Source organism: Phalaenopsis equestris, unplaced genomic scaffold (assembly GCF_001263595.1).
Source record: "Phalaenopsis equestris unplaced genomic scaffold, ASM126359v1 Scaffold000224, whole genome shotgun sequence".
Classification (NCBI taxonomy): domain Eukaryota; kingdom Viridiplantae; phylum Streptophyta; class Magnoliopsida; order Asparagales; family Orchidaceae; genus Phalaenopsis; species Phalaenopsis equestris.
In genome coordinates, this window is record NW_018164666.1 from 1,126,015 (window position 1) to 1,149,676 (window position 23,662).

Genomic DNA, 23,662 nt, shown 5'->3' on the forward strand with positions numbered 1-23,662 from the left:
TTGCGTGCGGACGCCGATCCGGACCGTAAATCACATGATTTACGGTCCTGATGTATTTCGGTGGGCCCCACCTAAAATTTTTTATTTTTTATTTTTAAAAACGGAAATAATCCTAACCGTAGATCACCGTGATCTACGGCCAGGATCGAACACCGCATGCAGAGATGCATGCGGTGTCCGCACGCAATAATCCCCCGTTAAAATGGCAGTGCAACGCACTGGGGTCCGGCAAAAAATTAGTCTTAAAAATGAGTTTTTAATAGGCGATGATGCAATCAACATTCATCTTATGTAATTATTTTTGTTTTTTATATTTTTAAGTTTTGCCACACATCCATTTTAATGTTCTCACTTAATTTTATTATAAATGACTTCTTTAGCACCTAAATCTTAGGTTTGTATGCTAGAGTTTGTCTAATTGTAGTTTTAAAATTTGCCTTTTAAATGTCTACATCTTCTTTTATCACATAGTGCTTCAAAGTTACAACTATATTTTAAACCATGATTATAGCTATTGAAGTTCAATTCATGTTCTTCAATCTTAAAAGAAATTGCAGAAGCACTTTTTGGAAAAAAATATTACATCAGTATTATGCACGTAAAGTAACGTGCGTAGCCAATGAAATCACGCCACGACACCCCAGGAAAAAAAAAACGGCGTGGTAACACGGGGAATTTTTCCACCCGGGATCACGCCACGACACCCCAGGAAAAAAAAAACGGCGTGGTAACACGGGGAATATTCCCCCCGTGTTATTCATGTGTTATTGTGTGTTATTCATGTGTTACTGATGTGTTATTATAGCACAAAGAATATTCTCAGGACACAATAACACATGAATAACATACAATAACACTTGAATAATACGAGAAATATTCACGACAGAGAAGAAAGTTCCCGACAGAAAAAAAATGATGCGATAGCACGAGGAAATATTTTTCCCCTGTGTTATTCATGTGTTATTGATGTATTATTGTGTTATTATAACACAAAAAATATTTCCAGGACACAATAACACATGAATAACACGCAATAATACATGAATAACATGAGGGGAATATTCCCCGTGTTAACGCGCTGTTTTTTTCCTGTCGTCTCGTGGAGTGTCGTGGCGTGATTTTATTGGCTACGCACGTTACTCTACGTGCGTAGTACCGATGTTATATTTTTTCCAATTTTTGAGGGAGCCTACTGTTCGATTGCTTTTTGGTTCAAGGTTCTATCCTTCCATTGTAACTCCGAATGGTCGGTTAGAGACCTATACTGCAATTTGGGTTTTTAATTTCTCACAACTCTATAGTTCAAATGTGGTTTTATATTGATCTAAAAAATGCTCCAAGTTCTTGCAACTCTTAGCCTATACTATCCAACAGGAAAAAAATGAACAAGTTAGAAGATATTGATTGAAGGCCTTACTTCTATTTCTTGGCATATTCAAGATTGGAACAAGAAGTTGTAACATTTCTCATTCATATATATTTAATAAGATATAAACGTCATCATACCATAAATTTATCTTTAACAGTTCTCTATACCTTTGTACCTGGTATCATGTTTAATGAACCGCGAGGAATTGCCTCAACATAGCTAGTTAGCATATTTAGACTCTAAGAAATCCTAAGGTTTGCTTGACCCTTGTTTTCCTTAAAAGAGTAAGTTTTCTTTTCTTTGTTGTATTCCAGATTAATCACATGTTTATATAATCTTCAACGTGCACTATAAATGAAAATACTTGCAGTGATTATATACATATTTTCATCTCTCTCCTTTTTTTCTGAGTACTGCTAGCATCTAAATTTGAAAATAATACAAATTATTATTCCTTTGTTATAAAATAGACAACCATCTTCAATTTGCTTTTCAATTTCTAATGTTATGGGGCAAGAAAAGAAAATTACCATTAGAAGGGCAACAAAAATGATGGGGTTGCATGTGAAAGAGTATCCGGGAATATAGCAGCTTTTATAAAGTAGGATGGTGGAAGGGCTTAAGTTAGTGAAGTTCCGTCTTAAATGCTTTCACCCTTCTAATCTAACTTCTTATTTGACATTGTTGTTGAGTTGAATGGTAGGAACAAAGAGGATAAACCATCAATTATTTTGTTGATTGGTATTGCCTTTTATTGCTCTAAAGGCAACCACCACTCGCAGGAAATATGCAACTTGAGCCCAACTAAAATTGAAGGATTTTTTAGTGGGCTCGGCCATTAAGTTAGATTGATTGAAAGTCTTGGGCGAAAAGTAAAGTTGCAAGGATTGATATAAGTCTTAATCAAGGTTTTGTCTTACAAAGAGATGTCAAATGGATTTGGGAAAGAGCTTTTTACTATGGACTGACAAATGTGGGCTAACAATTACTAATAGAATTGGTTTTCGGGGTTATCCTTGGTGCAATTGGATTTTAGGTCAACTTTGAATGGTCAACCCATCGTTATTGTAACGTTTCAGAAATTTGTAATCGATTAGGGGACGGTTTATTTCGCACGAGTGAAATAGAGATAGGGACAATGAAGGATCAGACAATAGAGCCAGTGAATGAGGGAGAGAAGGAAACATGACATTTGCAGTCAAGGGTTTCCTTGCATTTGCAATTCTGATGATGAGAGTGAGCATTGAGCCGATCTGATGCGAGTTCTCGTAAACATGTGCTAAAGCAATGTCTGAGAACAAGATTAGAGTAACGAAGATTCAAGCCATGAGTGATCGAATCTTATGAAGGCAGTGGCGATAAGCAATATAGGAGGTGACGCCGTCGAACAGGCGAGGGCGATTTCAACTTGTATTTGGATACCTGAAATGATGAGCAACTAGTGCGTGCATATTGAGTGTTAGGAAAGCTAGTCGGAGGAAGAAGCAAAGCAAAACACGAGCGATCAAGTAGGTGACACACTTTCGGTGCATAAGAGAACGCTAGAGCGGCAAGGCTGGGCGACACATAACTGACGATCAAGCATCGATGCTTCTGAACCTGGGGAAATTGCAAGCGAATGAGATGAGGTAGGATTTCATATTCATTTTCATGCATAAGGGAGAAGAGCAGATGGGTCAGGAAAATTTTTTATTAAGGTTAATCTTTAAAATTAAATTATTAATCAAGTTTTTATTTAATTTAACAATTTAATTTTTCATATATTTTATTATTTGGGAATCAAGTGATCAAATTAAAATAATACGTGAATAGAAAATTATAATTATAATTTTAAAATATCACAAGGATTTGTTAATAAAAATATTTAAGAAGTTTATTAAATAAATGTTTAGCGAGTTACACGGGGGCTTGGGGCTAAATCGACCTCAACCAGTTTAACAGGAGAAAGCTCGATCTAGGAGGGGGTTTGACTGGCCCCTTCCTTTTCATTGGGTGGGAATTCTTCCCCCTTCCTGTTTTCGTTTCCCACCTATCAATCTTTTATTTATATGTGTGTTGCTCTCATAGGGTTTAGTTTTTTGTCTTATGATTTCAGATTTCTGTTTAGCTTGCCGTTGGCGGTTGTTTTCCCTTATAGGACTGTATCAAAGGTGGGGAGGTGCTCCGATTGTAACTCTTCTGGGGTGGTGATCTTCTCTTAAGGTTTGAGGGTTCTCCGACTGCAACTCAATCCCGCAGGGATACCTATCTTCTCTTATTCCCTCCATCGTTTCGCTTACATGTTCCCAACTGCCCACCTCTAACTCCTCTTCCCGCTAGGCCGCTGGAAACCCTAGATACCCCTGCTCACTGTGCCCATCCCCTAAATCCTCTGCTTGCTGACCGCCAGTTGTTCCTCCCTTCCGTAACTTCCTTCCCACCCGCTGATGCGGCGGATTTGTGTGTTACTTTTGTAAATATTTTTCAATATTACAAAATACACACGATGGATATAATAGTAAACATGCAATGTAATCCCCCAAAAAAATAATTTTAGTGAAAATGATTATCGTTTAAAAATTTTTTAAACTGTCAAATCCCCTAATAATAACGCAAGTATACATATCATTCAAGTAATAATAAGCTCTAATGAAGTCATAGATATCGATCCCACAGGGAAGTTGAAAATGATTATAGATAAATTCTTATAATTATAATGTAAAACAAATAATTATAATGTAAAAATGTAAAACAATTTGAACTACAAAATTGAAGTACAAAATTTGAATCTAAAGTAATTAAGTGAATACTAAATAAAATGCAGTTAAAATAACTAATCTAATTAAACTAATTGATAAACTTTTAAAAGTAAACTTATAAAAACTAAACAAAGTTTTTGTGACGAAGAGTTCAAATTTAAGAAAATATCCTTCCCCTTTACAATGAGTATATGAATTGTGAAAAAATTAAAATTATTTGAAAATATATAAAAATTATTTTGTGCCAAATAAGAGCAATTCTATTCTTTACCTTCTTCAAAGTGTATAAAGAATATTGACTAATCTAGAGTTTGATCCCTAATTCCGCGGTTAGACTGAGAGAATACTACTACCACTTTAGAGCTCCCATTACTCCCTCACATGAAAGCTAAAAATCTCGCATTAGTTTCCAATTAACTGGACTAAATTGAGGATTTTAATCTGTCACCTTAAAATTTTCAATTATGCATCAAACAAGTATATTTTTCTATTTATTTGCGCTCAACCCCATAGATGAAATCCTCTCCCATGGAATCAAATGTAACTCTTATCATGTTGTAGAAATCAGACTTTTCGGAACATATGTTTCTCAACACATTTTAACATTTTAATTGACCAGATCAAAAAGTAAATGAAGATCAAAGTTCGAATAATCACAAATTTTTGACATTTAAAATTTGACATTTAAAACCGTATAACATTTAAAACCGTATAAAACAAAATCAATTTCTTACAGAATCATATCTCAAAGTAGGGAGAAATATAAAAAAGACTACTCAGAATTCATGAAAAAGAAACAACAAAACACATATTTCATATATAAAAACAAGTTTACAAAAAGAAAGAAATACAAGACAACTTATCTCACAATTCTTCCCAAACAAATCCCTAGAAGTTCTTTTCAAACATTTTTCTTCTTTACCAGCACTCTCAATTCTCTCTTAGAAGTGTAATGAATAAAAAATTTCTCACATTTCCTTTCATCTTAAATTTTTTGAAGAAAATCTTCAAGTCCTTGATTTTATTTCTCTCTCTCTCTTGCCTTCTTCGAAAATCCCTCACACGCCTCTTTCTCTCTCTCTCTTTGATGCCATAGACTTCTCTCTCTTTTATTAGAGACTGTCTCCCTAAAAAAAAAAAAATTCAAAATTCCCTCCAAAATTCTATCTAAAGTCAACCCATTTGAATTCCAAAAGATATGTCTATTGATCTAAGAAACATATTTCTTCATAAAAGAACATTTCAAAGTATCTGGATGCATTGAATCACTCCACAGGGTGTTTAGAACAAGTGGTCCCTTCGAAATTCGAACAAAATTTGTCTCGAATCTCCTTAATTCGCAAAAAAATTGTCTCTTGGCATCTTAGGCGCTGGTTCTGGTGCTTCAGACGCCAATTTGCTTAAGACCGCACTGTTCGGGGTTTTGGTGCTTTAGACACCAAATCTGGCGTTTTAGGCGTCAGTTCTCTATAAAATAATGCTTCAGGCGCCAGTTCTGGCTCTTCAGGCGCCGAAATCACAAAATTCGCTCTTTTGGCTCCAAATTTCGTCTTTTTTACTATTTTTGCTCAAAATGCCTAAAATTAATATACCTGCAACAAAAACATGAAAATATTCTTATTTAAAGTGCAATATCAAAAAAATAAGCATTAAATGTATACTTAAAACAACACATTATTTTGGTGTATCACTCACCTCGTTCCCGCGACCATCCCAATACTCCCGATACCGCTACACTGTTGTAACACCCCTACCCCCTATTCTCATGGGATTTTTTTGTGAATTCACCTTGCCTGTTTCGACCCCAACCTCGCTGTCACTTTCCAGTCACAAACTTCCTCCCCTCCAACCGCAAACTCCCTCATCCAACCTGCTACTTCCAACAACCCTCCCTGTCCCTTTACTACCATCTCCAACGCTCCGCTGTCGCCATCCTGATCACAATCCACCACTTCGCCCTAGCCTTAGAGTGCTCCTTTGTGTTGTGCTATTTTTCAATCATCAACGTCGTTGTTGTAACCTATTTGAATTTTGCAGCAATAATATTTTAGCATTTCTATTGTGGTTTGGGTTTAGTCTGATATCTTTTGGTTTCAGAGCTATCCCAACCCTAGCTTTATCCTAGGGTTTTTCAACATCCGCCTTACCACCCCACCAAAAAAATTATTTCCTTTTCCCAATCCATAGCCAAAACTTTGACCTAATCTTAGTTTCCCCTTGCTCATCTTCAAAATGAACAACCCTAATTTTTTTTGCCCTCTTTCATCTACCACTCCAAATGCTAGCCATGCCGCCAAGGAGATATATGTCCGAGTCTACCCGGGAAGAGATACAACAAGAGATCCTCTGACTTTAACAGAGATTGGCGGACGTTGAGGATGACACTTAGGAGAGATTTGCTCTTGGTGGTGACAAAGAAGGTTGAAGAGGAGAAATGGACGAAAATTTTTTACCCTTCCATATGGAGGAGTGATGACGATGAAAGGCCGTGACGTTTTAGAATCCACTAGTAGAGGAGGCCTACTGAGGAGACATCAGTTGGATGACATAAAGACTATGAAATCAAGGTGGACCTACCAGAATTTGATGGAGTTATGGATCCAAATGAATTTATTGATTGGTTACAATCTATTAAACGATTATTTGAATATAAAGATATGCCAGAGGATAAGCAATTCAGATTAACTTTTATCAAGTTGAAAAAGAGTGTCTTTTTATGGTGTTGGAACTTACAACGACAGGAGAAGAGAATGCATTGAGCAGATTACTTAGTGAGAGTAGATGAAGAAACAATGCATTTCATCTCATTACCGCCAAAACATGTTTCTGAAGCTCCACCATTAGCAACAACGAGACCTTTAAGTGGAGGAGCATACAACTTATTTTGACCACTACAGATGAAATACGAGCTGAACGAGCCATATGAGCACACTGTAGTCCTCTACCTTGGCGGCCTCAAGCCCGCTATTAGCAATGTGGCACAACTGCAGCCTTATGGGTCACTTGGAGATGTTCAAACCTTAGCACTGAAAGTGGAAAGAGAACAGAAACAGAGCTGACATCTACACCAGTTAGGCAACCACCCACAGTTGGAGAAACCAAAGGAGCGCACCTCAAGAAATCGCGAAATTTAGTTCGGATAAGGACAGAGCCACCCCCGGTATGAAAACGCTAGGAAAGAGTAGCATGCTTACTACAATCCTCGCTAGACAATGCTTCAAATGCCACGAATTTGGGCACATTGCCTCTAGCTGTCGAGCGGGGTTATATCCTTAATGAGCAGGGCTCCGTGGAGTAGGTTGTTAGCAACGAGGAGGAAGCTGAGGAACATGTTGAGATGTATCATCTGCCACAGGATGAAAGAGAGACACTCATGGTTTGACGGGTCCTAAAGACCAAAAATATGAGGGATTCACAGTGGCTTTGTCACAATATATTCTACACCTGTTGCATCGTGAACGAGAATGTATGCAGTCTCATAATCGATGAAGGGAGCAGTAAGAGCGTGTCATCTACACAGATGGTGAATAAGTTGGGACTCATGACTCAGAGACAGACCCAGTCGTATTCTCTGACGTGGTTGAAGAAGAACATAACATTGAATGGAGGTGTTTAGTGGAGTTTTTGATTGGGAGCTAGCTGCAGGACTAAGTGTGGTGTGATTTAATCTCCATGGATGCCTGCCACCTTTTGTGGAGAAGACCGTGTCAATTTGACCGGAGGAGTCAACACGATTGATCTAGAAACTCATATTCCTTCGTCAAGGATGGAAAACACGTGGTACTTCTCCCTTCGGTGGAACACGAGATCTCATGTGCCTTTGCCAGCAAAGCCGCATCGGTGGGACAAGTTTTGGTAATAACAGAGGATGATAGTACCGAGACACCAACTATAGACACGGGACATGCACGACAAATGTCATTTCAGAATATTAGGGTCGATACCTTACCACTAGCGCCACCAACGTGTTGGGAGGTTCAGTTACCCCCACTTCAGATCTGGTTAAGCCCACCGTGGATGGCTTTGAGAGTAGTCAACAACTGAGGCGAGACATGCAAACTCAATTCAGTTCAATAATAGATTCCTAGAAGATTGGGCGATATGGATGTTTGCTCGTAAGTTGAAAAAGATCCTCACGTGCCTTAGGGGATCAAGCAGTCTCCAGTGAGATTCAAGTGCTGCTAGGATTATTGATTAGGACCCAGAAGTTTCGCCGAATAAATTCAAAGCTCCTAGATACCGAAACAAGTTAGGATGTAGCTGAACACAAAAAACAAACTTTTATCAATATAGAAATATGATTGCAACATGACTCAAATGGAAAGAAAATACAATAGTAGACTAATCTCTCGTTAAGGGTGTAGGAAGAGATTCAAAGGCGGTGGTGGCGTCGGCGGGGTGGGAGGGAAAGATTGGGGAAGGGCGAGGTGCTGGAAAGATTGGGGAAGGCCGAGTTGCTGTTTGGGTAGGTTGAAATGGTGTATGATTGGTTGTAGGTAAGATGGACTATAAGGTTGTGGAGGAGAGTGTTTGTCAGCTAGAGAGAGAGGTAGGAGAAGGGTTGGGGAGAAGAAGTGCAGGATATTGGAAAGATATAACACCATCTCGGAGTATGATACAACTGGAGCACCACCCGTCGTTGGATACAACCCTAGCAAGAGGAAAAATGACTCCACACGGGAGGCTTGAAGACAAGACAGTTAGAACTGACCCTTACACACAAAAAACATCAATTTATAGACTCATATTGGAGAAAGATAGGAAAGAAAAAAGCCACACAAAAGGAAAGCAGAAGAATAAAAAAAAACACTTCCTTGAAACGGTAGCCTTGCGATGCTCCTTCCCGGATTGCGATAGTTCGCGATCCCGCTTCTACTTCGCACCTCCTTCTGCCCTTACGAGGGTTCACGACCTGGCCCCCGTGGGTTCAAAGCACCCCGCTTCGGGCCGCTTTCAACGCACACACCCGAGCGTTGTTTTAGCGCCCGCATCACTCTCACTCCCCCAACCTCGGGAGACTAACGCGGGGGCTTGGAGTTGAACCGGCCCCAACCGGTTCAACAAGGGAATGCTTGGTCTAACAGGAGGCTAGACCCATCCCCTTCTTTTCATTGTGGGGGAATTATTCCGCCTTAATGTTTTTGTTTCTTGCTCATCCATCTTCTATTTATATATGTATTGCTCTCCTAGGGTTTAGTTTTTTTTTTTAATTTAAGATTTATGTTCAACTTGCCATCAACAATTTTTTTCCCCTTTTAGGGTTGTATCCGAAGGTGGAGAGGTGTTTCGACAATAACTCGTCCGATGTGGTGCTCTTCTCCCAAGGTTTGAGGGGTGCTCCTGCTGTAACTCGATCTCACGGGGATATCTATCTTCTCTTATTCCCCTCCACCATTTCCCTCTCACATTCTCCCAACCGCCCACCCTTGATTCTCCTTCCTGCTGGGTCGCTGGAACCCCATAACCCCGTTGCTCACCACGCCCGTCTCCCGAATTGCGTTTTGCTTGTTGGTCACCCGTTGTTCCTCTTGTAACTTCCTTTCCACCCGACTCCTTCCCTCTTCTCACAAGATACGACCACGCTGCCTAAACACCCCTTCCCCCTTCTTACAGGATTCTGTCGTGAATCTACCGTCTGCTCCAACCCAATCCTGCTGCCACCTTCCAACTGTAGCCTTCCCTCAGTCAGCCCATGACCCTTCCCCTCCAACTGTAAACTCTCTCTTCCGGCTGGCTGCATCCAACAACCCTCCCGATCCCTTTCCTACCACCTCCAATCCTCCGCTGCCGCCATCCCGATCACAAACCACCATTTTCTTTTGGCCCTAGGGTGCTCCTTTGTGTTGTGTTGCTATTTTTGGATTGTGAGCGTCATTCTTGTAACTATTTGAATTTTCAACAATAATATTTTTGCATTTCTATTGTGATTCGGGTTTTGCATCTCAATTTATGTGAGCTCAGTTTCTAAATCTGTTCGGGCTGTGATCAGTTTCATTTTTTACCACTCACATTAAAGTCTTACATTTTACTATTGCACGTAATAAACTAACATATCTCCCATTATTTTAATATTATTATATTGCTATTAAAAGAAAAAAAAACTATATAAAGTTGAAGGTTTAAAAAATGAGAATTCATTCATCCAATTTTAATCAAACAAATACTTACAGTGACCCAAGAAAGTACTTGAACAAGAGTGAAAAGAACAGGAACAAGAAAGGAAAGATGGAAGAAATGGAAAGAATTGGATTTTATCTGTGCGATGTCTGAAATACATCCTTTCTATTCCTACCCTTCTAATCTAATCTAAATAAACAGTAGTGCTTTTGCAGCTGATGAGATCATGAGAATCCTATCAAGCATTGCTAAGGAATCAGGATGCCTAACATGGGTTGCCTCTTTAAAATTTCCACAAAGACTTGAAGCGCATGCACGAGAGTTCAAAGGAGGAAAATACAAAATTAATAATTCAGTGGGTCTATCAGAGTATAAAAACCGTTCTATGCACATATGTGTTTAGAAATATTCCATGAAAAGTGAGATCAATGATGATTTTTTTTTCCATGACTCAGAAGTATGGTCTTGAAATGTTTACGTATAATCAATTAATCTTCATGTGTGGTTTGGTTCTCTTTAATGCTAACTAAAGAATAGATACATACCCAACTATGGGATTCTAAACAAAAATGATTAAAACGGTAAAGTTCTTTTTTCAGGCTTTCATTCTGTTGAAGCTTATTAAAGAACCTCTAATACGAATTTTTTTTGTCTTTACTCTTTACAGGTTCATACTTCTAGTAAAGCTTGTGCTGCTAGCTACCCTTGCACTGTGCAGAATAAGATTGTGTGGTTTTGGCCAAGTACTAAACCTCTACACAAAAATATCTTGATGAATTGCAAACCTCCTTGTATCTCAGAACTTGATGATCCATCATACGCTTCCTTAATGGGGATTCGAGATATTTCTTATGGGTAATATGCTGCTAACGCCCTCTTTGATATCACTTTCTATTTTTTTTTTTATTTTTTGTATTTATTTTTAGTTTGTTTTATTTTAGTTAATTATTACTTTATGTTTTAAAAAAACATGTTTCTCACTGTAATTGTTTTTTTGTTTTCAAAAATAAAAAATAAAAAAAAATATGTTTGTTTATAAATTTTCTGTTAAATTTTTTTTTTATAAAAATATATAAACATATGGCTATTTATGTACAAATCACCTATTTATGAGTTTACATAAATGTCACTTAAATTTCACTTTTTTACATTTATACCACCATGCTCTTTCTAATCACACCAAAAATATTACTCGTTCTAACCATGTAAATATGGATTTTGTACCAAAATAATTTTGAGTTTCGATAGAGCAGGTCAAACAACCTTTTCATGGTTAAACAAGTTGAACTGACAACATGGTTTTAAAAGCTCAACAGTTGTGTTAGAGCCCAACACATAAAAACTCATCGAAATCAATTTAATTATAATATGTTGCATTTCATATATATAGAAATAGTAATAATGTTACAGCAATAATATCAAATTTGTTACATCGAAGAATGCTGCCTTCTAACAAAACATAAACTCATGAGGGTGCTTTCAATATAAATAAATACCACTGCCAACAAAAGTGAACATGTATTGACATATTACATAGATAGCCAATTTGTCCTATCAACATAAAGTACAAACAATTACATAGATAACACTTGAAACATTTCGAGTCGAGCTCGAGCCATTCTCTATGTGATTGTTCGTACTTGAAACATAAAGTTCGAACAATTACATAAACTCTTGAGGATGCTTTCTTTTATGTATTCAAAGGTTTGTACGGACTAGGGATGTAAACATTTCGAGTCGAGCTCGAGCCATTCTCGGCTTGAGCTTGATTAAATTTATTGAGTTTGAGCTCGAGCTCAAGCTTAAATTTGAGAGTTTGAGCAGACTTGTTTATTATAAAAGTGAGAAAATAATATTAATTATTGGTAGTTTTATAGTAAAATGATAAATAAAATCAGCAATTATGAGAGAAATACTAAGAAATCATTTAATATAAAATACAAAATAATAAATTTTAAATATTTTTAATACTTTAATGATAAATTATTCAAATTTAATATGTTTTGAATATATTTTTTATTAATATTTTTTTAACCAAGCCGGCTCGCGAGTTCATGGCTCGAGTCGAGGCTAGCTTGAGCTTGGCTTGTTAGCTCATCGAGCTCAGTTCACTAGCAACGTATCGAGCCGGCTCATGAGTTAGTTTTATTTACTTAGACTCGTAGTACGAACAATTACATAGATAACACTTAAAACATTGCTACATACATAACTATCACCCACTTGAAACAATTACATAGATAGGAGGTGAAACATTGCTATATACAAAATTAGCACCCACTTGAAACACTTGCATATATAGTTCTTTAAACATTGCTACATAAATAGAATAAAATGTTGAGGTTTTTGTTTGTTCCATCACAATGCCAAGCCCTAAAAATATCTACAATAGGTATAAATGATAAACACATGCAAATAGGAAAAAATAAATCAAATCCCTAGATCTAGAAAGAGGAAACACTGAAAAAAATTAATCAAACCTTTGAATACATAAAAGAAAGCATCCTTCAGCAGTGCCCTAGTTATGAAAGCAGAATGACTGAAGAGAAATCAAAAAATGAAAGGAAAGAAGAGCTCACCATGCCCGTGAGAGTCGAAAGAGCGAACGTTAGCATCGTTAGTTGAAGTAGAGGCGATGAGAGTTGTGTCGCTAGCTGAAGGAGAGGAGAGGAGAGCTAAGCCAGGCCGATGGACCTATGATGGTAGTCAGTCCGAAGAAGCGAAGGAAAGGGGGGGAAGATAGGAGATTGGGATTTGATTGGTTTAGGGCTCATCGTGAAAAAAATATGTTTTTGAAACATAGAAAGCACATTTATCATGTTTTCTCTATTGTAAAATTACATCCTTTGTGTTTAAAAATAAATTTAAAAATCCAATGAAAAAAACGGACAAACATACAATTTCTTTTTTCTGTTTGTTCTTTATTTTTTATTTTTTAAAACAAAAAACAAAAAACCAAAATTCATCCCAAACAACACCTAAAATTTTTATAATATCTTATACTTTTCTTACTGTGCTTCGACAGGTTAGAAATGGATATATGATTTTTTTCTGTTTGCACCCCAAAAATTTGACCCTTTCAATAGGAACACCTTGTTTAGCACTCTAAAACATCCTAGCAATTTGATACTAGTGCTAAAGATGGTTATGGTTAGCTGACCTGCGTTTGATAATTGGTCCGAGTTATGAAAACACTAGAAGTGCCTAAGTGGATCAGCTCCAACTCAGGTTGTGCCAAAAGAGGATGAATACTTATCATATGAGGATGTGCTTTGGCTTGACAGATCCGACGAGATTGACTTACCGAGAACATACAACATTTCCGCTAACTTCAACATGGCCGAACTGACGTTATATTGCAAGGAGATAAAAACTTGGATGGATGAGGTCGCATCTCCTCCAACTCTGGGAGACTGATGTGGGAGCATCTCTCGCACTGATGCGTGATCACGAGTGTTGGGGCTCAAAACCACTTTTGGGCACATCCAGACGGCCTGGGTTAGTGTATTGAGAACCAGTTGGTTCTTCCAAAGGAAGTACCACCTCTTTCAAGTTAGAGGGGTCCACTCATAGTTATCCTATTACCATATATTTGATTCCTGTGATTTCGATTTTCAATTTTGAATGTGTTTGACAACCGATGTCTCATGTTTTCCCATCTAGGGATGTATCCAAGGTCGAGTGGTGCTCCGATTGTTTCTCGTTCTAAGGGATGGATTCTCCTCCATGTGTTGAGGGGTGCTCAAGCTGTATCTCACTCTTAAGGCGGTATTTATCCTTCCCTAACTCCTCTGCATCCCTCCCGCTCCAGTACCACACATCTCTCATCACATTAGCTGTCCCTAAATAGATCTTATTTGTTGTTTTCACTACTGTTTTTCAATTCCAGCCACCTATCCTCGTTGTCGCCGCCTCGGACAGCTGTCGTCTTGTTGTCCAATAGTTCCCCGTATCCTTCGTCATTACCGCCTTCATTCCCTCTCTGGTTCCGCTGCGACTCTAGCCCTCCCAATTATTGTCCTTGCTATTATGACCCTTCTCCTCCACCTCCTCTCAGCCTTTTTCCTTTGCTTGAGCAGCCTCGTAACTCCGTAGCCTTACTGCACTACCGCTGCCCAACCGTCCTACATCACCGCCACAGCCTGTCGTATTCCCATTTTGCTGCTGACCCAAGGTCTCACTCTCTAACCACTCTTTGCTACCTCTTAGGAGGCCCAAATTTTTGTAGATCACCCTGCCCTCCTTCCCCCAATCCAAAGGTTGAGTGGTGCTCAAGCTGTCTCTCGCTTTTAAGGCAGTATTTATCCTATCCTAACTTCTTTGCATTCCTCCCGCTTCGGTACCACACATCTCTCCTCACTGTAGCTGTCCCTAAATAGATCTTATTTGATGTTTTCACTACAGTTTTCCGATTCCAACCACATATCCTCGTTGTCGACGCCTTGGACAACCGTCTGCTTGCTTTCTAGTAGTCCTCTACATCCTCTGTCGTTGCCGCCTTTATTCCCTCTCTGGTACCGCTGCGACTCCAGCCCTCCCAATTATTGTCATCGCTATTCCGGCCATTCTCCTCCACCTCCACTCAGCTTTTTGCCTTTGCTTGAGCAACCCGTAACTCCGTAGCCTTACTGCGCAACCGCTGCCCAACCGTCCTACGTCGCTGCCACAACCCGCCATATTCCAATTTTGTTGCCGCCCCAGTGTCTCACTCTCTAACCATTCTTTGCTACCCCATAAGAGGCCCAAATATTTGCAGATCAACACCACTTTCCCGCCCCGCCTCCCCCCGCCCCAGCCCTAACTTAGGTTTGTGTTGTCAATAGTTGCAATTTCAATTTTCCTATACTTAGTTGTAATTTCCTTCATAAATTCAACAATAATATTTGTTTTTCTAGTGTTGTTTGGGCTAGCTCCAATATCATTATTTATCTATATAATGGACACATCATATTTGTGTGGTTTGCATATTATCATTAAAAAATATGTAAAACATAATAAACATAAATCTTCATTATCTTTAGCTTTAGGAATTAATTTTAATATATTTATTCATGATGAAGCATATTAGTATTTCAACATTTATCATTATATGTTTCTTATCGAGTGTATCATTCATTAGTTGTTTGCATTTAATTATTTATAGGAGTTTGCATAATGAGAGTTGGAGATACATGAAAATCTAAATTGGCTAAGATAATAATTTATCGAAACCCTGAATGGTTTTCTACAAGAATCCCGAGTAAATTAACTGCTAGAAAAGTATAATTATATAGAGTGATACAATAAATTAGGATGAATACTTACAAGTCACTAGTTAGAGATACCAAAAAACTATTGTATTGGTCCAATTTTTAATTTTTTTGACTTTACATCATGATCATCAACCAAAATTTTGGATTCTTTTTTCTTATAATCTTTTTTGGGATTCACATATAGGGTTATCAATAATCTAATTTTTAGTTGATCTGATTTTGTGTCAAGACCCGCTTGAAAGCTCAAGTTCATTTGATTCAGTCTCGAGCCAAATTTGTTTACTAGTCAGCATAATCCAATCTATATTAGAGTCTTACATATCTTATTATATATGAGTTGAGTTCAATCCAAGCTAAAAATTGATTTAATCTTATTCAGTTTTGATATCTTAAGACAAATTTAAATCCAATATGAATTCATATGCTCACATATTTAGATTTATGTTTATGTTAATAGATAAACATATGTTGCATCAATTTAAATCTAAATTTATTTATAAATATGTGTGTATATGCATTCATATGTGCATGTATATACATTTCTAATGGATTCAAGCTGCCTCGATCTAATCCATTCTCAACTTAAATCAAATTTTATCTGAGGTGCGTGTGGTTTATTTTTCATATCATTGACTTTGCTCCATGTTTGATCTGTGGCAAGGGTAGTTCAATTTTTGAGCCAAATTCATTTCCTTCCTTACATCCAACATTTAATGTACGCAACTTTCAGACTTTATATGTTTTATTTTTGGAACTATTATTAAAGAAGAAATGATTCTCACTATCCATGATATATATTGAAATTAGGGTGATGATCCAAGAAATTTTTAGGAACCATAATTATGGTTATGTTTGCCTGATAAATGTCAATTAAATAATTCATCGTAGTTGAATTTTTGGAAGTTGGACATATTGACATGTGATTGTAGCTCGAATCCATTCACCTTATTCTCCCATCATCACCGGCGTGTACTTCTCTATTCGGTTCAATTTTTGCCTAGTTACTCACTCATGGTAGACTTCTGTTTTATGGGATTTTCTAATATTATTGCTGCTTTCTCTCCCATGCATTTTCTAGCCTATTGGCACCCAGTCTTGTGATAGTTTCTGCTCCCTTAAGATTTCTTTGTTTCGGGATCTCTTTTTTAAGTTTCTTGCGATGTAATTCTTTGGCTGTGGCTTTTGTCATGCAATGTTTTTGGGATTACGTGGTAGTATAGTGGCGCCTATTTATCTTTCAATTTTTTTATAATGTAAATTGTTGGTGAATTTAACGATGAATATTTTTCTTAGCTCATGCAAAAGTCATTTTACTTGAATTTGATTTTTCATTGAATATATGCATTTGATGTTTTCAAATTCTCAATTGTTTTTTCTGTTAGATGACTAGTAATTATTTCTTTTTTTTTTATTTTGGAATGAATAATTGTTTACATTAAATTTTTATGGACTGCAAATTTGAATGCGTGCATCTGCTTGTAGATTCTCATCAAGGAAATCCTATACATGAAAACCTCCATCACATATTATTGCAGAATTGTTAAGAATGTGGCAAAGATTGGTCATTTGGGGTATATTCTGCTCCTCAAATTAACATTGAACAGTCATGTTTAATAGGATTAAATCAACGCAACTATAGATAGGGAAATGTATTCTTCATTAAAAATATTAGCGAATGTATGTTCTTGTTGCTGTCTATCCGATGAAAATATGCTATTTTACATGTAAATTGTATGTTATATTTTTTAGGATTAAGGGGAACTAAATAACCAAAACTTGATGTGAATAATGGTTATTTTTTCCTTGCTGAGGTGTGTCGGTCAACTTTTTGATTTTGAAAATATTGAAAATAATTTTTAAAATTTAATTTAAATATAAGAGGTATATATTTTTGGTTTTGAAAATAGCGTGTTTTAATTTTTGAAAAATGAGACCAAATGGATCTTATTCGACCAATAGTTTGTATAATCGTGTTCGATACCGTGAATACTATACATTTCCAAAAGGTGAGTGTATGACTCAGCGATAAACCCACCCAATCCTGCAAACTAAGAGATTTGTGACATCCGTTTGGTCTGCGAACTTTTTATGCGTGACCGACAAGTTCTCCTATCTAATACAAATGTTAGATAGAGTTTATTTTACCTGAGTTTCAAATTCCCTATAGAGGCAAACCCTTATAGTTAATTATATCCCAAATGATGGGAGTCACATGATAAAACTTTCGATAATGATCAGAGGTATTAGTCTTCAAGATTTCAAAGTTTAAGTTTTCACGATAGAACGTGTAAGAACAAATGAGAGTGACTCAAATGGGAACATTTATTTTCAGGAGTCCAAAGGAAGGAACGGGTAGGAGATGTCACAGATCCTGAGGAGAAAACTCAGTGACTTCCCAGACTATCCTACTGTGTGACTATGTTTTGGAGAAGATGTTATTTGAGGGTTCAATCCTGTCAATTTTATTATTTGAGACTTACATTTGTATAATGAATGATTATGCAAATAGTCCGCAAAGAGATGAGGGTTTACGTCGTAACGAACGACATCCTCAAAACCTAAAACGAGTTAGGATTTACGCTGCACAACATAGTTGTACAGGTGTCTAAAGCGGATCTGTCTAAAGAGGATATGAGGATTTACGTCGCGCTAGGCGAGCTACCTCGATGTCCTATAGGTTGTTATTTAGACTAATGAGAGAGTTAATGCTGAAGAAGATCCTCTTGCTGCTCGATCCAAATTTCTCGCCGTGCTGCCCACGAATTTTTTTCCGAACTTCCTGCTGTAGCGATAACTCCAGAGTTTAAGTGTTTAAGATTGGTGATTTTTGTTTTCTGGTTTTGGTGTCAAAGTTTGGTTTTGTTTTGTTCTTTTGTTTTTGTTTCGATTTCAATTCTGGTTTTGCATGCAGAATAAGCAAATCACAGGTAAATAAATATACTTGAAAAGTAAAATGCAGTAAAGTAAAATGCTGTAAATAAACTGTAAAAGTGTACTTGGGCTTCTGCTACTGTTGCTTTATTAGTATTGCGAGCATAGTATGATTTGCAACAGAATTAAATAAACTTGCAAGAAAAATAAACGAGGCGAGAAAACTCAACACGAAAGTCAGAAAATGAATCGTAGAAATCACAAACAAAATAAACCCGTAGCCACATATGAAAAATCAGGATTGGTGTAAGACATTGGTAAAAGTGGGGGCTCAGAGCTGGACTGTGTGTTTCTTGATCTTGAACAAGAGTTACCAGCCCGACAATCTACGTAGGGTAGTCCTTAACCTTGACCCAAATGACTAACAATGAACCTTTATAAATTTTCATAGAAAAATTCTTTGATTTTCATGCAAAAGTTGTTTAAGTCTTATTTATGCAGAATTCTTTTTAACATGCAAAAGAGATTTTTTTGTTTTATTTTTGTAAATATTTTGTAAAGTTGTGTAGTTCGCAGACTAATCACTCTAATCGTGCTATAACTACTGACAATCTAATTCGTCGGGGGCAATGATCCCACCAAAAATCGACGAATAGTTTCATTGATCTTTTCCTCTCCCTTAGTGAAGATCCTCGAGGTAGGAGATACTATTCAAATAATCTCATTTTGTATCTCTCGTTTAAGTACACATAAACAATGTCGTCATCGTCTTCGCCACCTAGACCCTAGACTTATACTAGTCCGATGATCCATATGTGGTGTTAACAAATTTCTCCAATTGTCAGTAAAATTTTAGTGTAATATCCAAGCTTAAATGTTGGTGCACTGGGTTTCATTGTAGGTTAAGTCATTGCGGGAATTTCACTGTTGATTTAATTAAGGAAGCACGAACAACGTCTCGGTGCATCATCATGTCTAGTGTCTTAATCAGTTTGTGAATCAGAGTCAAGTGCCAAATTTCATTATTTATTCGAAAATTAGGTGGATGAACGTTCATTTAAGGTGTGCTCCTAAAATCTGGGAAGCCTGTATTGAAAAATAGGTGGGTGAATTCTCACTTAGGGTTTGCTCTTAAAATCTAGGAGACCTACATTGAGAATTAAGTAGATGAGTTCTCACCTAGGGCGTGCTTTTAAAATCTAGGAAGCCTACACTTTAACTTGTGCCTAAAGTGATTTAAAGTGTTATACCCCCAATTAAGTGTTTTCCAATTAATACTCAAATATTTCTCAGTGTCTTCCAAGTAATTAAATCTGAAATTCTCATTTTTTTTAACTTAACTATTTAAAAATAAATAAAACAAAAGAATGAGGCCGACCCACTTCCAAAACTATTAAATCTGAAAAGGGGGAAAACAATAAGTGAATCGGCCTAAAAACGTTGAAATGATAATCAAGTGAAACCCAAAACAGTCAATAAAGCTCTCCAAATCCGACCCCAAAATGATAGACAAAGCTCTTCAATTCGAGCCCCAAAACAGTAAATAGAGTTATTAAAATTCAGCCCCAAAACAATAAATAGAGTTATCAAAGTCCAGTCTCAAAACAGTAATATAATTATCAAACTCAACCCCAAAACAGTAAATAAAGCTCTCCAAATCCGGCCAAAAAACAGTAAATAGAGTTATCAAAATCCAGCCCCAAAACAGTAAATAGAATTATTAAACTCAACCCCAAAACAGTAGGCAAAACTCTCAAAATCAGCTCCGAAACAGTGCCAAAATGATGCCTAAACGATGTTAAAACCATGCCAAAATTAGCCCACAAAATGCCCCAAATAACACAACTATGTTTCAAATAATACCAAATAGAAAAGTTCTCACAACATTTTTAACACCTCCGAACAGTAATTTACAGCATTTGTAAGCTACCTACAGCAGCTCAAACCACAATTTTGGCATCCAAACAACTCTCACAACTGTCCAAAATATCTCATAGCACTCCAAGACCTCTCACAACATTTTTAACACCTCCAAATAGTAATTTACAGCACTTGTAAGCTACCTCCAACAACCCAAACCACAATTTCAGCACCCAAGCAATTCTCACAGCTCTCCAAAAGGTCTCGCAGCACTCTAAGAGCTCTCACAACATTTTTAACACCTCCAAATAACAATTTACAGCACTTGTAAGCTACCTACAACAGCCCAAACCACAATTTCAGCACCCAAATAATTCTCACAGCTCTCAGCACCCAAGAAATTCAATAATTCTCACAGCTCTCCAAAAGATTTCATAGCACTCTAAAAGCTCTCACAGCATTTTTAACACCTCCAAATAGTAATTTACAGCACTTGACAACACCTAAACATTAATTCCCAGTTCCTTACAACACCCAAACATTAATTTTAAGCAACCTATAGCTCTCAATGACTCCCAACATCATTTAATTAACAATAAACAACACTTTTAAAAGCAAGAAAATAATCACATGCATACCGTGCTAAAAAAAAGACTTATGATAGTATTGAATCGGAAATTTGAACCCGCACACCCACTAATATTGGGACGTTTACATACTTGTCACTCAATTCAGATGTACTCGCATATCTTACACATAAACCTTGTATTTATAATTATAACGGTTTGGTGCTAGAAATCTATGCATGAGAAAGTGGATTTCACTTTTGACAAAGAAGAAAAAAAGCTATTTTCGATATGAAATTAAAGATTTGAGTGCTATGTAACAATGAAAGCTTAGGTGAGATATATAAATACAACAGAATTGTGTACCATGTATGTAAATGCCCTCAAAATTAGCTGCAGGTGAGTCAAGTAAAAGTTATTTTATAATCCACGATATCAATGTTTAACCTGTGATGCTTGAACATAAGGAATCAATACACATAAATGCTCGTCAAGTAAAGAAAATTGGGAGAAATCGTTTCTTCTAATGCATGTTAGGGCATGATGTGTTTATGCAGGTATAAGACCATTTTAAGTGATTTGAATATCCTCCTAGTAATGGAATTGTTGATCAACAGATGAAGCAAAATAAATTTAACTGTAAATTCATATGATAGTACATATTCGAAATAAAGAAAAAGGCAATAGAAAGGATTTGCATATTAAGGATTGCCAATAAAAAATGTGTCTACAAAATGATTTGAAATAACAATGATTTAGTTGATTTAATCTAGTGTTTACACAAAAAATGGAAATCAGATCAGGCAATTTGTCTTATAGTTCAAAGACTTGTGCAATATATAACCTATCAATTTCCATTTAGAAAATAAAAATGAAAACCACCTGCAACTTTAGTTCATGTCGTCTAAGCAGTTTAATTAGAATAAACGGTCACTGGAGATGAGGGAAATGTGAAATGAATATGCATATTCAAAATACCTGAATTGGCCCAAAGGTAAGCCTTTGAAAACCAAAGTATCTGATGCCTCCAAAATTATTTTGGTACATTTCGAACGTGATGAAGCTTCCGGGAAGACGATGACCTCGGGCTTTGAGGAATGAGGAAGAGGTGAACTGAGAGCTTTCTGTGGAGGTGAGAAGGCTAGGGCTTCGGTGCAGTGAGGCAGACTTGAGCGGAAGAAGCCGAACAGGGGTCTTCGGTCAGGGGAGGAAAGCAGGCGTCGAATGCGGGGGGAGTGGAAGCAAGTTTCAGTTTTGGCGTAGAGGAAGGAGGCGAGGGCTTCGACGTTCGCAGAGAGGAGCGAGGGTTTCTCTCGAGCGAGGAAAAGGCGAGGTTTCTTTTGAGTGAGGAAGAGGCAAGGGGATTTCGGTCACGAGGAAGAGGGGAGCGGGAGAAGAAGAGCGGGGGATTTGACGCAGGAGGCGGGATCGAGCAGACGAGTTTTTTTTTTGGTGCAGGGAGGCGTGATTGAGCAGAGAGCAGGAGGAAGGAGCTAATGGGAGAGAGTTCTGTCGAGCGGAGCCCAGGCGAGCAGGGGAGTCTGAATTGTATAGACGAAAATTCAAGGGAGCCGTTACGTGAAAGCTTTGGTGGGGAATTGAATACTTCCCTTTGGTGTATGCGACTCAATTGGAAAATAATAGCACATGATTATTTTCAATTAATACGAGATTTAAATATTCTGTTTAAATTTTGAAATTCAAAATTTGAAATTCTGTGAGATGGTGATCAGCCCGAATCGAGCCCGAGTCAAACCTGGGTTGAGCCCGGGCCCGCGTCACACTAAAAAAACACACATCGATTTTCGTGCCATTTATGCTCGCGAGTAACCCTAGCAATATGGGTGTACTTCCTGGCTAAAATTGACGTTCCAGACGCGTCGGCACGGTCCGTTTTGTCATCCGAGATTGTCCAGACAATTTTGCCGGCAATCGGGCCAAAAATGTATCAACTTCGTATATGGTGTAGCGAGTGCGTTGCTGACCAAAGGAAAAATATGTTGAGATTTTCATACATATTTTACACTGTTTTTGATGCTATTGCACTTTAAAGAAGGGTATTTTTGATGTTTTGTTGCAGGTAGGATGAATTATGATCATTGGAAAAAAAGATACAAAAAAGAGCGAATTTGGAGTGAAAAGAACCAAAATATGAAGAATTGAACTAGGGCACCGACGGCGAGCCCAACGACGCCGATGATGAGCTTTTCCTGATTTTCCTGAGACTCCAACCAATTATTTTAGAAGGTCCGCCGACGGCTCCCTCGAGGCCACCAACGACGAGATCGACAGTTATCTCAACAAGTGCATTGAATGTGGACGATTTTTTGATGGATGCTTAGGCAACTCTTGGAAAAACTCTTCTACAACTTTAAAAGAAGATTTTGGTCGAAAATTGAGGGGAGTTCGAAGATTCGAACAGCGTCCAAGAGTTCCAGTAGTGTGTAGAGAGTCTAATTTAGGGTTAGATTGTGAGTAATTCTTCGAGAGATTGTAAGAGTGGAGGGAAAGTGGGAGATTTTTTTCTACTTGTCGCTTCGAAGAAGAATTCTGTGTGCTGTAAAGAAAGGAAAAGATTCAGAGGAATTTCGAGGAGTTTGCTTGGGGAGAAATTATAGATAAGTGTTATTTACTTGTTGTAGTTTGTATGACTTTGCTTTTATATATAAATTTCGAGTTTTGTTGTGCCTTCACCATGAGTTCTGAGTACTTTTCTCTGTCTTTCTCATTGTCTTGAGATTTGTGAAATGGTGATTTGAATTGGTGAGTGAATTTGTTGAGCCATGAAAATGTTAAAGAAGTTGTGATAATCTTTTCACTTCGATCTTAATTTACTTTCAATCTGGCCAATTGATTTGTTAAAATATGTTGAGTTTTACAACTAAAGTG

The 23,662-nt window shown here is 37.3% G+C and overlaps 1 protein-coding gene across 2 annotated transcripts in view; it reads left to right on the plus strand.

Moving 5' to 3' along the window:
- Window positions 1-23,662, plus strand: part of LOC110023550 (protochlorophyllide-dependent translocon component 52, chloroplastic-like) — a 31,137-nt gene that overhangs the window by 779 nt on the left and 6,696 nt on the right. For both annotated transcript variants that reach the window (XM_020723026.1, XM_020723027.1), the window contains exon 2: window positions 10,892-11,079. In XM_020723026.1, the coding sequence (XP_020578685.1) occupies window positions 10,892-11,079 (188 nt within the window). The remainder of the gene's footprint in view (window positions 1-10,891; window positions 11,080-23,662) is intronic.